The sequence below is a fragment of the Lathamus discolor genome, chromosome 5 (assembly GCF_037157495.1).
Source record: "Lathamus discolor isolate bLatDis1 chromosome 5, bLatDis1.hap1, whole genome shotgun sequence".
Classification (NCBI taxonomy): Eukaryota; Metazoa; Chordata; class Aves; order Psittaciformes; family Psittacidae; genus Lathamus; species Lathamus discolor.
The window spans coordinates 111,984,498-111,998,351 of NC_088888.1; the positions used below are offsets into that span (position 1 = coordinate 111,984,498).

At 47.8% G+C, this 13,854-nt stretch overlaps 1 protein-coding gene across 12 annotated transcripts in view; it reads left to right on the forward strand.

Annotated features, from left to right (window-relative positions):
- DTNB (dystrobrevin beta) overlaps nucleotides 1–13,854 on the forward strand; it is a 198,546-nt gene that overhangs the window by 177,211 nt on the left and 7,481 nt on the right. For all 12 annotated transcript variants that reach the window (XM_065682020.1, XM_065682021.1, XM_065682023.1 and 9 more), the window contains 2 exons: nucleotides 5,710–5,869; nucleotides 12,359–12,448. In XM_065682020.1, coding sequence (XP_065538092.1) covers nucleotides 5,710–5,869; nucleotides 12,359–12,448 — 250 coding nt within the window. The remainder of the gene's footprint in view (nucleotides 1–5,709; nucleotides 5,870–12,358; nucleotides 12,449–13,854) is intronic.

A 13,854-nucleotide genomic window follows, 5' to 3' on the forward strand; every position in this document is an offset into this window, starting at 1 on the left:
GGAGACACTGAGCCCCAGCGTAGGCTCACTTCAGCATCCTCAAAAACCACAGGGATAGCCTCAGCTCCGACATTTATTGGGCCTTGCATCATTCCTTCTGTCACTCCCTTTGCCTTCAGCCTTGTGAGAAGGAAGTTGGGAGAGTGATTTATTGATGCCCCGCAGCAATGCCTCTAGTTCAGCCTTGGGAGCCATCCCTAAGCGTACCCATTAGTCATTGTGTGCTGCCTCCGGGCTGTCCCGGTTCACTTCCCACAACTGCAGAGGCACGGATACACCCGTGTGTCCTCCCACAGCTTCCTCTGCCCCACACTGGGCCCCAGCACTGTGCCATTGCACCCCTGGGTGGTGTGGTGGCTGCCGTAGATGCAGGGCCTCTGTGCTGCTCCCTCTCTGTCTGCCCCAGGTGTCTGTCTTGCTCTCAGAAGACAAAGTGCTTTCTAGGACTGGTTTCATGCTCTGCAGGGTGAGCCCAGCTGTTGGTGAAGTGCATTGTCACAGTCAGTGTCCTTGGTGTCTACTGCTGCCCTCAAGCATCTTCTACTGGGTCAACCTCTGAGTTCCCAGTGGCTGCAGAAGCATTTGGGGTCCAACAGGCACCACGCTGCCTGAGAGCCATGAGGGGTGGCACAGTGATGCTAACGGTTAGGAAATGCCAGCTCATACCTTCTTATTTCTGCTTTCTGTAACTGCATCACTACTAGAGACCATACCCCCTCATTTTTCCACATGCATCATTTTTCCACAAGACTCATCATTTGGTGCGGAGGGAAAACACGCAAGCATGTTAAGGTTTCAAGTGCAGTGTAAAGTACAAGAAGAGAGATCAATATATAAAATAGATTGATATTATTTGACTGGATGGGGGGGAGTTGTTTTGCCTTTTTTTTTTTTTTTAGTCTGGAATTAGAGAGAAACAGATATCACCAGGTGCTAGAGAACTGTGCACAGCCCAGATCATGAAAAGCACCTATTCCCTCTCCTCCAGGTAGTTGTTTATGTGCATGCTTGCACTGGGAGCATATCCAGCCACTGGATACAGTAATAGTTTTTGCTTCAGCGTTCCCTGCAGAGTGTGTTCAGAAAGCGTTACCCAAAGTATGTCAGTAGTGAACATCCCCTACACACGCCCTGAGGATGCTGCTGAGGTTGAACTGGTATTTTTTGACTTGTAATTTGGTAAATGCATTGTTACATATTTTCTTTGGACTCATTATTTCTTCCTTTTCTTCCCCAAGCTGCTGCCCATTCCATCCCTGATCCATCTCTGGTTTAAGTTGTGCAGTGATGGTCTCTACTTTTCTTCATGCCTTTGATGCCTGATTTCTGCATGGGCCTGGGAAAGCCCCGTTGATGCTCAGCCTGGGTCGGGTTCAGCTATGAGCAGAAAGGTGTTATCATCCTGAGATGCTCAGTTCCTCATTCAGCCCAGAGAGACTCATGCAGGTCTCCTACCCTATCTTAGACCATCCTACCCCATCCTACACCTGGCCGGGTGTCATTTCCGCTCATGAAAAATGTGGCCATCTGATGGGTACTGTGGACTCAGATATACCAAGAAAACAGAAGAGTCACAGAATCACAGAGTGGTTTCGGTTGGAAGGGACCTTAAAGTTCATCCAGTTCCAACCTCCTGCCATGAGCAGGAACACCTTGAACACTGCCAGGGATGGGGCAGCCACAGCTTCTCTGGGCAACCTGTGCCAGGGCCTCACCGCCCTCACAGGGAAGAATTGCCCATACAGAGATTGGATTGTTTCTTTCCTCCTAGAGATACAAACCTGGAGGGGTTTGTCCCATGCCCTGAAAGCTGACACACATGGTACACATGCAGATGCAGCTCAGACCACAACATTTCTGCCTGTCCCTTAGAAGGTGCTGCACTAAGGCAGAAGGTTGAGCTCTTCTTGTGCATTGATGAGTGTCTGTGTTGGCCAGCAGATGCTTTCTCACTCCATTTCTAGGTCAGAAGTGAGTGATGTTCTGGGGGCAGCAGAGTCCCAGTGCAGCACCCTCAGCCTGGAACCTGCAGCCCTGCAGTCCTCAGCTGCAGTCACGTTATCAACCAGCAGTCTGGGACAAAGCATGTTTCTCGTGAAGATGATTTTCAAGTCTTCACTGAACCAAAAACTTTCAGATCCTCCTTCAGCTGCTAAGTGCTGTGGTGTGCATTGTGTGATGTGAGCATACATGCGGACGGGGGAGCAGGAGACATAACTCTCCATCCAACTCTATCCATCTCAGCACTGCTCCCCATTGAAGTGGCTTGTCTGTGTGTAACCTAACGAGCTGCTCTCAATATCACCTCAGCTTCCAGGAATTATACCCGTGAGTGGGTGAGGGATGTTCCTAGCCCTTCTGCTTCAGTGGCTGCAGCATGCAAATCAGCACGGCCCATCTGTGTGCCCCGTGCTTAAAAAAAATAAAGAATACATCCATTTCAGGTGCTTGGGCACTTACTCTAAGAATGTAAATGTAGACAGCATGTCTCAGTGGTGAATGACGGTGAAAAAAAGATTTCCTCCCTGAGCAGTGAAGCCTCCATGTACATGGAGGCTGTTTGGGTGCTTGTCTCCTGACTTTGACCACCAGCCCATCTGTGTGGGCAGCTGTGGGGTGCAAGGTCTTCCCTTGCGCCAAGGAGTGTGTGCATCTGCAAAAAACACCATGGGCCAGATGTGGAGGCGGGTGGGATGGACCAGGTTTGTTGTACAGGGTGAAATGTGTCCCCTCACAGTTCAGGTGTTTTGGGGAGAGAAGTGAGCAGTGAGGTCTTACTCAATTAACTGAACACTTGCTTAACAAATACCAAAATCTCTAGATGGTTTATCATTTGTCATCCCTCTCACACCTGCCACCATCAGAAGGTCTCTGGTGTTTAACAGGAACAGTGCCGAGGTCCCACAAGACAGGGTGCAACCTGGGGAACAAGCTTCAAAACATAAAATATTCCCACACCTTCCTCTGGCTGCCTCCTGAGAAAGGGGATCTCTTGCTCCTCGTCCTCTGCCTCCAGTGTGGGTGTTTGTTAGCGATGGGTTGCTCCTGGTTTTCAGTTTAAGGTGTGCATGGGCTGGTTTTCCTTGTCTGAGCAGCTGCCAAGTCTGAGGTTCAATTTGGTCTGGGAGGAGGAGGGGGAATGAGCCAGTTCCTCCAAGCCAAAGCCATGGGAACACTTCTGCCATGCTGTCTCACGTGCTGGATGGGGAGCACAAAGCGAGAGTCAGGCTTTTGCTACAAATTGATACAAATTTAGACAGTCCTGCCTATTTCTGTGCACTTTCAGGTCGCTTCTTGAAGTTTTATTTGAGGTTTCAGTGCAGGGAAGTGAAGTTGCTGGTGTGTTACGTGCATTTTCTAATGATTGTACTTTCAAAATATGCTATTTTTCTCCTGCAGCCCTCCCCCCTACAGGCACCCCTGTCACATTTTACTCACTTCTTTTAATCCCCCTATTATTAATACAGTTTCAAAATGACAATTTTACACATGACTAGGTTTTCATGTTAGTAAGAATATCAACTCTGGGCTGGCGGTGATTAGTGAAGCTGCAGCCATCACCACGAGGTCCCAAACAGCATCCTGTTCCTGGGTGCTGCCATAGGAAGCAGGGCCTTGCAGCAGGGCAGCACTCAATGTGAGGATGGGAAAAATGTGCTGGTGGTGGATGCTGTGTGTTGCAGCAGCAGCACAAGGATCGACTGTTGAGGATGCCAACAGTGTCACCATTGCACAGGGTGCGGGTGATGTCACCATGCATTGGGTGCTGGCAGTGTCACCATAACTCAAGGTGCCGGCAGTGTCACCATTACACAGGGTGCTGGTGATGTCACCATTGCACAGGGTGCTGGTCTTGTCATCATTGCACAGGATGTTGGCAGTGTAACCATTGTGCAGGGTACTGGCAGTGTCACCATTCCATTGAGTGTTGTCGGTGCCACCATTGACCAGGGTGGTGGCTGTGTCACCATTGCACTGGGTGCTGGCCCCCTCACAGTTACACAGAGTGCTGGAGGTGTCACCATTGCACGGGTGCTGGTGGTGTCATCGTTGCAGTTTGCTGGCCTAGTCACCATCACACGGGGTGCTGTCAGTGTCACCGTTGTGCATCGCCGCTGTGCCAGCTGGGTTGCCCCGGTAACTGATGCACGTCAAAGGGAGCAAACGATGAACAGGCTTAAAAAAAGACGAAAACCACACGGCACAAACAAACCAGGTATTTGCTCAGAGGGCTTGTACGGTTTTAATGCCCTTAGCGTGTAATTATTTATGAGTAGCTCTCCTTTAATCAACGGCAGCATAGGGACCGTGCTTAAGCATAAACACAGTCACAGATCATAAACCCTTGCTGGCAAAGCCAGGCAAAACTGATCACTAATAGCTTTGCAGTTCAGCAAGAGGGCTCAGAGATTGTTGACAGACACGAGTGGCTGCAGAGAACAACCAGATTATCAACAATAAAGTAGTACTGTGTGCATTCAAAGCACTTGTAAATAATGGCCAGTGCTTGGGGAAGGGTGATGCTTTGCTCCTGGGCAGTGGGGTGAGTGCTGGGGAGGTTCCCAGCACAAGGGATCCATCCGGGCTGTGCATGAACAGCCAGAGGAGGCAGATGAGGACCCAGGCTCTCTGCAAAGGTCCTTAAACACCCAGCGAGGTGCCTCAGTGGTGAGTGCCTCCTTGCTCGCTCTCCTGCTGACACCACATGCCAAGTACTTAACTGAAATTATTTCTTTGAAAACAAAGAGCCAGTAAGTGCATGTCAGTAGGCTCCTATATTTATCTCCTCATACATCCGTCAGTCGCTCTCCTTTCCCTGCTCATCCTTCCTGTGCCAAACCTCAGGTTGTGCTCTGGAAGCTTCACTGGGACATCATCTTCTTTAAAGCCAGTGGGAGTTGTGCCTGAATGATTACACCAGTTTTCTCTGAGCATTCAAACTGCAGGAAAAAAATAGTTTAGTTGCGATTTGCTATGAAGTGCACCCGACTTTGGGTAGGTAGGCAGTACCTGAGAGACCCTTGGGGCTGTCACTTGCCATCCTTGGAGAGCTGTAGGGGAACACAAGAAGCCTTATGAAGGAAGGCAACAGCTCAAGCTGCTCACAAGGCTCTTAGAGCAGCACTGCAGAGATGAGTAGGTTTGGTTGGAAGAAAATGTCGAATCAAAAATTTAAAAATCACTATTTTAGTAATAAATAAGAACCTATAAAATATATAAAAATAAGGTAAGAAAGGGAATGGACCTTCTGCAGAGCCTCGGTGGCACTGTGGAGCTCTGGGGGGTTCCTCACTGCTGCCTCTGGGAAGGATGAGGAGATGCCAAGTGGTGATGGGTCCCTCTGGAGCACACGGATGGGAAGGTGACCCGGTGCCATCCCAGGTTTTTTTCCAACTTGACGGTTGACCAGTGACACAGTAATCATATGGCGAGGAAGACTGGGTGAGATCCTGCACCAGAGCAGCAGAGCTGTGAGTGCCATGTGCAGCCCAATGCGTGATGCACTGTGCCCAGCATGCCACCATCATGGGGTCCTCCCACAACAGCTACTGTTCATGCATCACGTTGCTCAAGCTGAGCATGTTTTGGTGAAGCGTCTTTCCTTATGCATTTCTTTTCTTTTTTTTTTTTTCAGAATTATTTTTAGATATTCACCAAAAAAAAAAAAAGTTAAAAATTTGGAAACTGTGTCTCGTGTCTCCTGTGCAGGCGCAAGCAGCAGGCTCGGCACAGTCCTCACCCACCCATGGAGCCAGCCGCCCCATGCCCATGCCTGTCAGATCCACCTCCGCCGGCTCTACCCCAACTCACGTCCCACAGGACTCACTCACTGGAGTCGGGGGAGATGTGCAGGAAGCTTTCACACAAGGTGAATATCACACAGAACGGAACCACATCTGGTGTTAATAACTGCATCATCATGTAAAAGAGGGGACATTCAGACTGATACAAGGAAGTTCTTCCCTGGGAGGGTGGTGAGGCCCTGGCACAGGGTGCCCAGAGAAGCTGTGGCTGCCCAATCCCTGGCAGTGTTCAAGGCCAGGTTGGATGGGGCTTGGAGCAACCTGGTCTAGTGGACCATATCCCTGCCCATGGCAGGGGGTTGGAACTGGGTGATCTTTAAGGTTCCTTCCAAAACAAACTGTTCTATGATGATTCTATGTATAACAAAAGCATAACTTGCTGATACTGAGACAATAATTACAAACCCCTTTCCTGCACTCAATCAAAGAGATTGGGGGCACATTTTTAATCTTTACAACTTAATGAAATTATTTCTGTGATGATGATCTTCCCTCAGGAGAAGAGATCTTCCACCCCAGAAAGTTACTCCCACAAGTAATTTAACAGTTAGACATTAAAAACTGGTTATGTTTTCAAACGTGGTGGTTGAACTGTGCTATGATTTGCAAGACGGAAAAAGCAGTTTAATGACCAAAAGTAGGAAAACAAACAGCTCTCTTATTCAGAGTATTTAGCTAACAGCTGCCCACCTCTCTGCTGGTTATGGGGCAGAAAGGGAGATGAAATTTTGCAGCACAACTTGGTGAAGGCTGTTCCTAATGGAGCAGTAGGCTGGCGTGCACATCTGCAGAATGGCTCATCTGCTCTGCTAGAGACACAGACATGCAGCAGCCCTCTGGGGAGAAGAAAAAGGAAGTAAAGTGCTAAACCTGAGAAATAGAGGAAAGAGGAGAGGAGGGGAGAGGAGAGGAGAGGAGAGGAGAGGAGAGGAGAGGAGAGGAGAGGAGAGGAGAGGAGAGGAGAGGAGAGGAGAGGAGAGGAGAGGAGAGGAGAACAGGGAAGGGAAAACAAGGCAAGGCAAGAGAAAGAACAAGAGGAGAAGAAGATGGGAAGACCATGATGAAGAAGCAGAAGGACACACAGGACAACAACATTTTTCTTGCTCCAGCCATTGGAGTTCCTTCTTTTGCACTTTTCTACATGTTACTCCCCTCTACATTTGAAAAAAAATAATCACTTTCTGGCCTAAACTCACTGCTGCCAACTGCCCCAAAAGTAGACAAAAGAAGTCTGCTTATTACCAGATAGCTTCCGCTGCATTCCTCTCTGTCCTCCTTGTCCTCCGTTTCGTCAGTGAAATCAGTATGGTTGGATCAAATGGGTAAGCTGTCCATTTGTGAATAATACAGCTTATTGTGCTTTGAAGAAGAGCAGGGCAGCAGTTGACATACATATTTTTATCCCCCAACTTCTGTAGGTAGTGTGAGTTTATACTTAGCTGCTGTTGCTTTTAAAAGAGAAAAGTTTTACAGGCACGCATTTACGTTTCAAAAAAGTCCAACTTTTCCATGTCAAAGCCATTGTGAGCTGAAGAAGGGCTCCAAGATTTGAAGACAAGCAGATGAAATGGAAACTTGTTCAGCTCAATGCAGACCACTGCCTCTTCCTCAAATACTGAAGACTTTGCTGTCTGGTGATGTGGGAAGGCAGCAAGCAAAGACATGACTGTCAGTCTGGTGTCAAGAAACTTGGCAAATATTTTTTTATCTCCAGGGACCTTCTCAGTGCAGAAGGGGAAATCAGTGATTCTTCTGTCCTAGCTACTTCAACTCTGCTCATGGTGAAGGAAGCGATTCCCTGTAGGAACAGATGCCGGTTTTCAGTATTTCTCAGGAGTGGTGACTTGTCGGTTTTCTGTGCTCTTTTCTTGCTTTAACCCATATTGGTCCAGAGTTCTTCATCTTTACTATACCAGAAGTATCCCAGGATGTACAGCTGTGAGAAGAACAGCAGCAGGACCTGGTCTGTCCTCCAGCAGACGCGGAGGTTGTTTCTGAACATGATCCACATTTCTGGAGATGGACATCTACTCATATATTATGTTCTTCTGATTGACAATAAAAGGAAGAAGGACAGAAAATACACCTTTCACTAATGCTCTAGCTAGGACTTCAGCTGTTTGTGGGCAGAGACAACCAGCAAGCAGCAACCCTTCATACGGACCTCTTGGTACTCCATGGGAAATGCCACTGGATATTGGACATCTTAGAGCCTGTAGTGCCAGGGCACTGCAGCCTCTCTTGTGTGTCAGTCCTTTGCAGTCAACAAGAGCCCTTGCCTTGTTGCAGAGGTCAGGTTGGTTAGTTCTTTAAAAGATGACAAGTTTTATCATACGGAGTCTCAAAACTAGAGGTGGTGTTTTCTCATTCTGGGTAGGGAAGATCATGAATATTAGTGTCAAATACCTTTGTCAGATGGACAGTCTCCTTTCAAAACAAGCAAACATGAAAATAAACTTACCAGAACTGATGATATATTTCAAAACCAAACATATTTTAAATAACAATTCGCATTTATCAGCTGCTCATTGGATATGTCCTTCTAGAACAATCTTCTTCCTTGCCTAAATGAGCTGCTGCCAGAAGAAGGTGAGGAAAGAGACTACAAAACAGTAGCAGAGGAGCAGGAAGTATCAGTGAATACTTATAATTGGCATGTGATGCCGGTGAGGACTGCAAGCATACTCAGTATGGGGAAAGGCTGATACTTGCTCTCCAGAGCCAGGTGATGGAGAACATCCAGTCAGAAAACACTGAGCATCTACAACTCAACTGTGAGAAGATATGTCTTTTCTGATCCCATTGGTAGGAACAAGCTCCTCATCTCTCTAAACACTTCCAGAACCGACAGCAGAAGAAGGCATTTCCAGGGAGGCAAGATGCCAAATACCAGAGGCACAACACTCCATCTGTTGCTGTGGGTGGTCCAGTCGCCTCCTCTTCATCTCTACAACAAGTTTGATGGTTACAGCCGAGAGCTCTCAACTGATTTCTTTGGCAGCTGCCTCTCCTTCCCCCCTTTGCAGATTGGCTTTCTTTTTCCAGGCTGATTGAAGTGGAACAGCAGCGCAATGAGTCCTACCAGTTACTGGGAAAATCTGGTCTATCTGCCTCATCATTTTCCCCTTTTCTTTTTTAATTAGGAAAGCACAAAGAGATGAATTGATCTTCTTTCTGCTGCTAGGAGTAGTGAACACATGATTATAGTAGTACAGTCACTGTCCTACTTGATCATTTTTCACTTTACAGTATTGCTTTGGCATCCAAATTTGCTCTCAATCCATCCATTTTTTTCTTTGGAGAACCTGGCAAAAGCCATGACAAAGCAAACTTCCTTCTGCACAGTTTACAATCACCAGAGCTCTCTTCCTCAAACTCCTGGCTTCAGCAGAAGCTGATGTAATTAATCAAGGGCTCATTCATGCCTTTCACCTGAATGACTGCTTCATAACGGGATAGTCTTTGTCAGGACCTGTTAATATTGCCCAAAGTGAAAACTTGTTTTTTTCTAGGTTTTTAACACCTGACAGCATTGCAAATGTATGTTGCAATGAACCAGGTGGTGTAAAAAACTCTTCTGGGCTGGGCTAAGGACTTGTGCAGCAGCCGCATCACAAAAGCTTGATATCAGTGTTGGTGATGGCTCCCCGGAAGCAAAACACCTATAGGCAATGCCTGGAGTACACGTGACTGGGGGGGGGGGGGCAGGTGTGTAACAAAAACATTTAAATTCTTTTTGCTAACGTTTGCATATCCACCAGATTCTTATAAAATTTCACTACGGAGTGAGGAGGAAAAGGGAGGGAAGATTCCAGTGCTGATCCACCTCTTGCTGCTGTGATCTAGGAATGGGCAGGGATGCCAAGTCTTCTGTGAGCTTCTCCATCAATGCAGGAAGGTTTAGAGAAGGAAACCTTTAAAGAGTTGAATCCCAGTGATCTTGATCATGCTTCATCCCTGGAAGGGTTCAGTGCCAGGCTGGATGGGGCTTGGAGCAACCTGGTGGAAGGTTTACTTGCCTGTGGCAGGGGGTTGGAACTAGATGATCTTTAAGGTCATTTCCAACCCAAACTACTCTGTGATCCTATAATTTTATGATACAGTCTTAAGATTAGATAAGTTTCCTCCATAGGTGATCTCTCAATCTTCCACTTGGCCAGAGGAAGAACGCAGTAATACAGTATCAGAATTGAATGCCTTGATGGCATTCCAGTTGAAATACACTGATACAGAGGCCATCATCTAATTAGAAAACTAATGCTGCTCTTTATCATCTTGAAGGAGAAGAAAACATCCCTCAGGATTTCACAGAGGCAAATAGGATCCACCACCAGCAGCAGAAAGGTGGAAGTTCCTCATGTGATAACCGCAGTGGTGGCTTATCCAACTACTAGAACAACTCTTGCAAGAAAAAAATGGTCAGCAGACTCCTTAATAAGTTTCCTGGAATGATCATTCCGGAAAGGCAATCTGTACAATTAGTGCTATTTCATATTAATCATGCAAAATCAGGCAAATTCAAGGCAAGTGGAGAACACAGGAAACAGGATAAAATTTCTGTGTTTGTATATAATAAATAATTGAATGGCACCAGCCATGAGGCCTTTGGGTGGCTTCTGCACGTAGATGTCCAAACGAGTTCATTAACATTATTCATCTCTTTCACAGGGGAGTCAGGCTGGAATTTTACAGCCTTTCACTCCCAAAAGTAACATCGGGTAGGATGGTGGCCGTGCTTCCCTGTTTCCCTGTCCCATACGGTGACAGAACTCGTAACGTCTGGAGACCTGGATAAAGAGGCCTCCATTGTATAAGAGATGCAGAGGAGTCCCCTGTATCACAGGTCCCAGACTTGTTGGCCAAAATCTGCATTTTTCCCCAGGAATTGCATGCTGTTTGCATATGCACAGGAAGACCCAGTGCCTTGCTGCTGGGTTGGGCATGATGCCGGTCAGTTGGCAGCCTAACCGGGAGGGAAAGCTGCTGATAGAAAGCACGTAATCTCAGTAGCATGCTCTGGCAGCGCTCAAACAGCACTAAAATCCACAGGCAAAATGTAGGAGTAGGCACTTTGACACCCCCCAGCCAAGAATGGAGTAAAAGCCAGCGCCCAATTTGGAAGATTAAAGCAGCAAGTCTGGAATGGGAGACGTCCGACTTCAAACAAAAGTAAATGTGTAATGTACAGTTGTCAGTATTGCAGTTGAGTACAGCTGCAGAATGTCACATCACATGTCTCTGGCAATCCCACACGTGTTGTCTTCATGCCCTCACTGGAGTAAATGACAGGACAGGATCTCAAGCTCTGAGATCTTAGAGCGTGGTCAGGCACTCAGCATCAAAGTGGTGCTCCTGGAGGCTGCACTAGGGCAGACATCTGGTGGGATAACAGCCTGCTTGAAGCCATTTTCTGTGAGCAGTTAAAAGCACGGGAAAGGCTGAGATGGGGCCAACACACCATTACAGGGACCTGCTCCCGGCAAAGGCTCAGCTCGGGGCCATCAGCTCCGCAACCTGAGAAACTGCGGCTACAGACCACCTGCCGGGGCAGAAAACATGACCCCACACCATCAAAGCCTCCAAATAAAACTGAAACAGCGCAGCGCAAAAAAGGTGCCGGAGGAAAGGAGGCTCAGTGAGGACGCGGAGTCACGTCTGCAGCGGCTGCGGGCGCTGGGGCTCTACAAAACTGGGCCATGACCGGCAAGATGCTCTGCTGCAAGAATATGGATGTTTTTGCCAGAGGGACCAGCACAGGGAACCAGAATAGACAGCTGAGAAGATCATTATCTTCCCATCATCAAGCAAGAGGCAATAAGCATCATCCCCGACACACGGCAGCTTGCTCATCTCTTTCACAGGCAGCAGCCAGTGTGATGGTTCCTTTGCAGATTATGGCCCCTTGCTGGTCCCTGTCGTTCTAGCAGAGCTGTGGCAGATGTTCAGGGTGCTAATGGGATCCCTCAAGCAGAGCCTTGCACAAGACAAGTGTTCAGACAGGAACCAGGCAGGTCAGTGTCACCGTGAGGGACAGCTAAGTGCCTATCCCCTGGCTGTGTGGCACACCGAGGAAGAAGATTGCTTCCTCCAGCAATGCAAGAGAGCAAGAATTCAGTAATCTTTTATTCTGCTCAAACCTCAGTGATATTGATTGCAACAGAGAAGCCAGCAGTGATAACGACTGCGCAGATGAGGAGCATGGATGAGCTGTGTCACGGCCAGCACCCAGCAACTCCTGTCATGGGGAGAGAAGCATCTGCCCTTGAGCTGTCATACAATCACAGTCCTTGTCAAGGAGAAGAGTGGTGTGATAGCTAATTAGCCAAAGAGGTGATCAGGCAGACAAGCAGAACTGGTTCCAGAGCAGATCCCCATCCTTCACTAAGAGGAGCTACTTTGACAGGTTGCTGCCATACACCAGCACACCAAGCTCTGTCCTGCAGGGGGGACCCTGGTGAGGACCAGTGAGGGACATGTGGCCAAGCACTGTGGCATGAGGAGGTTGGGCAGTGTCAGAGGGTCACTTGTAACTCCTGCGGTTTGTCTGCTCCCAGGTACGAGGAGGAACCTCCGCAATGACCTGCTGGTAGCAGCCGATTCCATCACCAACACCATGTCATCTCTGGTGAAGGAACTTCATTCAGGTAAGAGCCAATTTAGCGGCACACACACAGAGCAGGAGAACGAGAGCTTGAAGCCACAGGCTGAAGATGAGATTGTCTCAAGATTTATTCTTTACAAAAACTGTTTAAAGCATCATGGGAGGATATGGGTTCATTTTTTCAACGATAAAACGAAACATCGCTTTTGTAGCTGACATCATTGAGAACGCCAAGTACCTCCTGAACAGGTTGTCCAGTGATTTTATCACTGATAGTTAAGGCAATACTCTGGATACCAACCTGGCTGGTGGCACCGTTGGTGATTCATGAAGCAGACTCACATCTAGCTCCCATTCTGCTGTGCATATTGATCCATGCCTGTGTAGCAGCACTGAGCAGCTTTTCGAGTGTACCCTGCAGGCATGTCCCAGACCACTCACTAGGCAGGAGACGTGCCACTTCCCTGTCCCTCTTCTGGAAGCCAGAGCTCCTTAACAATGCCAGCCAGCAAGTCAGAAGCCAGGGCAGAATTTTTGAGTCTCCCTAAACTGTTGCTTAGTGATGGCAATGCTTGGGCAGCAGGTGAAACTCCTCTGCAGTGAATGCCCATTAGAGGCCGTAATTGCAAACATACAGAAAAGGTACATAATAATTAAACGGTGCTGTGAAAAAAATATTATTATTTTCTTTGTTCCCTTTTACTGTGCCGGTGAACACCTTGATGGTATGGGAGCAGCTCCTGCTGTAGCCCAAGGATGCATCCTGTGGCTCTTGAGCCTTGTCAGCGATGGGGTGTGTGATCATCTACTATTCCAGCAGCTTGTCTGTGGGCTGCCCTCTCTTCTAAGGGAGAAATAAAGCATTCTGTATTCAGCCTGAACCTCACGGTTTCTGTTTCACGCCTCCCCCAGCCCATTGCTGTATCCGGTAGTGGCATCACATAATCCCCTTCATAAACTTATCAAACTCCATGTTAAAACCAGTTAGGCTTTTTGTTCCCACTGCCCTTAATGAAGAACTCACAGTTATAAATCGGGTTGATATTTTACTGCTAAGCCGTAAATTCACCCAGTCTAAATCCCGTGTCTTGGCTGCAAAGGCAGCTGTGAGTTAATAAAGTCTTTCATGTATGACAGCAGTATCGCTGGTGCCATTGCAGTGAAGGGCCATGTATTTCTTCAATAAATCACCATGCTCAAGATTCACACAGCTCTCTTCCCTCTAGGCTGGAACCCAGTGAACAAACCCACTGCCCAAAACAGATGTCTGCAGTAATTTATTCTTTGCTTTTAACAGAAGAGCACATTTGCAGCGGTGTGGCTGAGCTCAGGCTGTGGCCCTGGGTGGCTGGTGACAGAGGTGAAAGGTTGGCTGGACCCACAGCTCTCCTGCCCTTCTCTGAGATCCCTGGCAGCTTGGCAAAGGCAAACAGCCGGAGTCTGCACTAC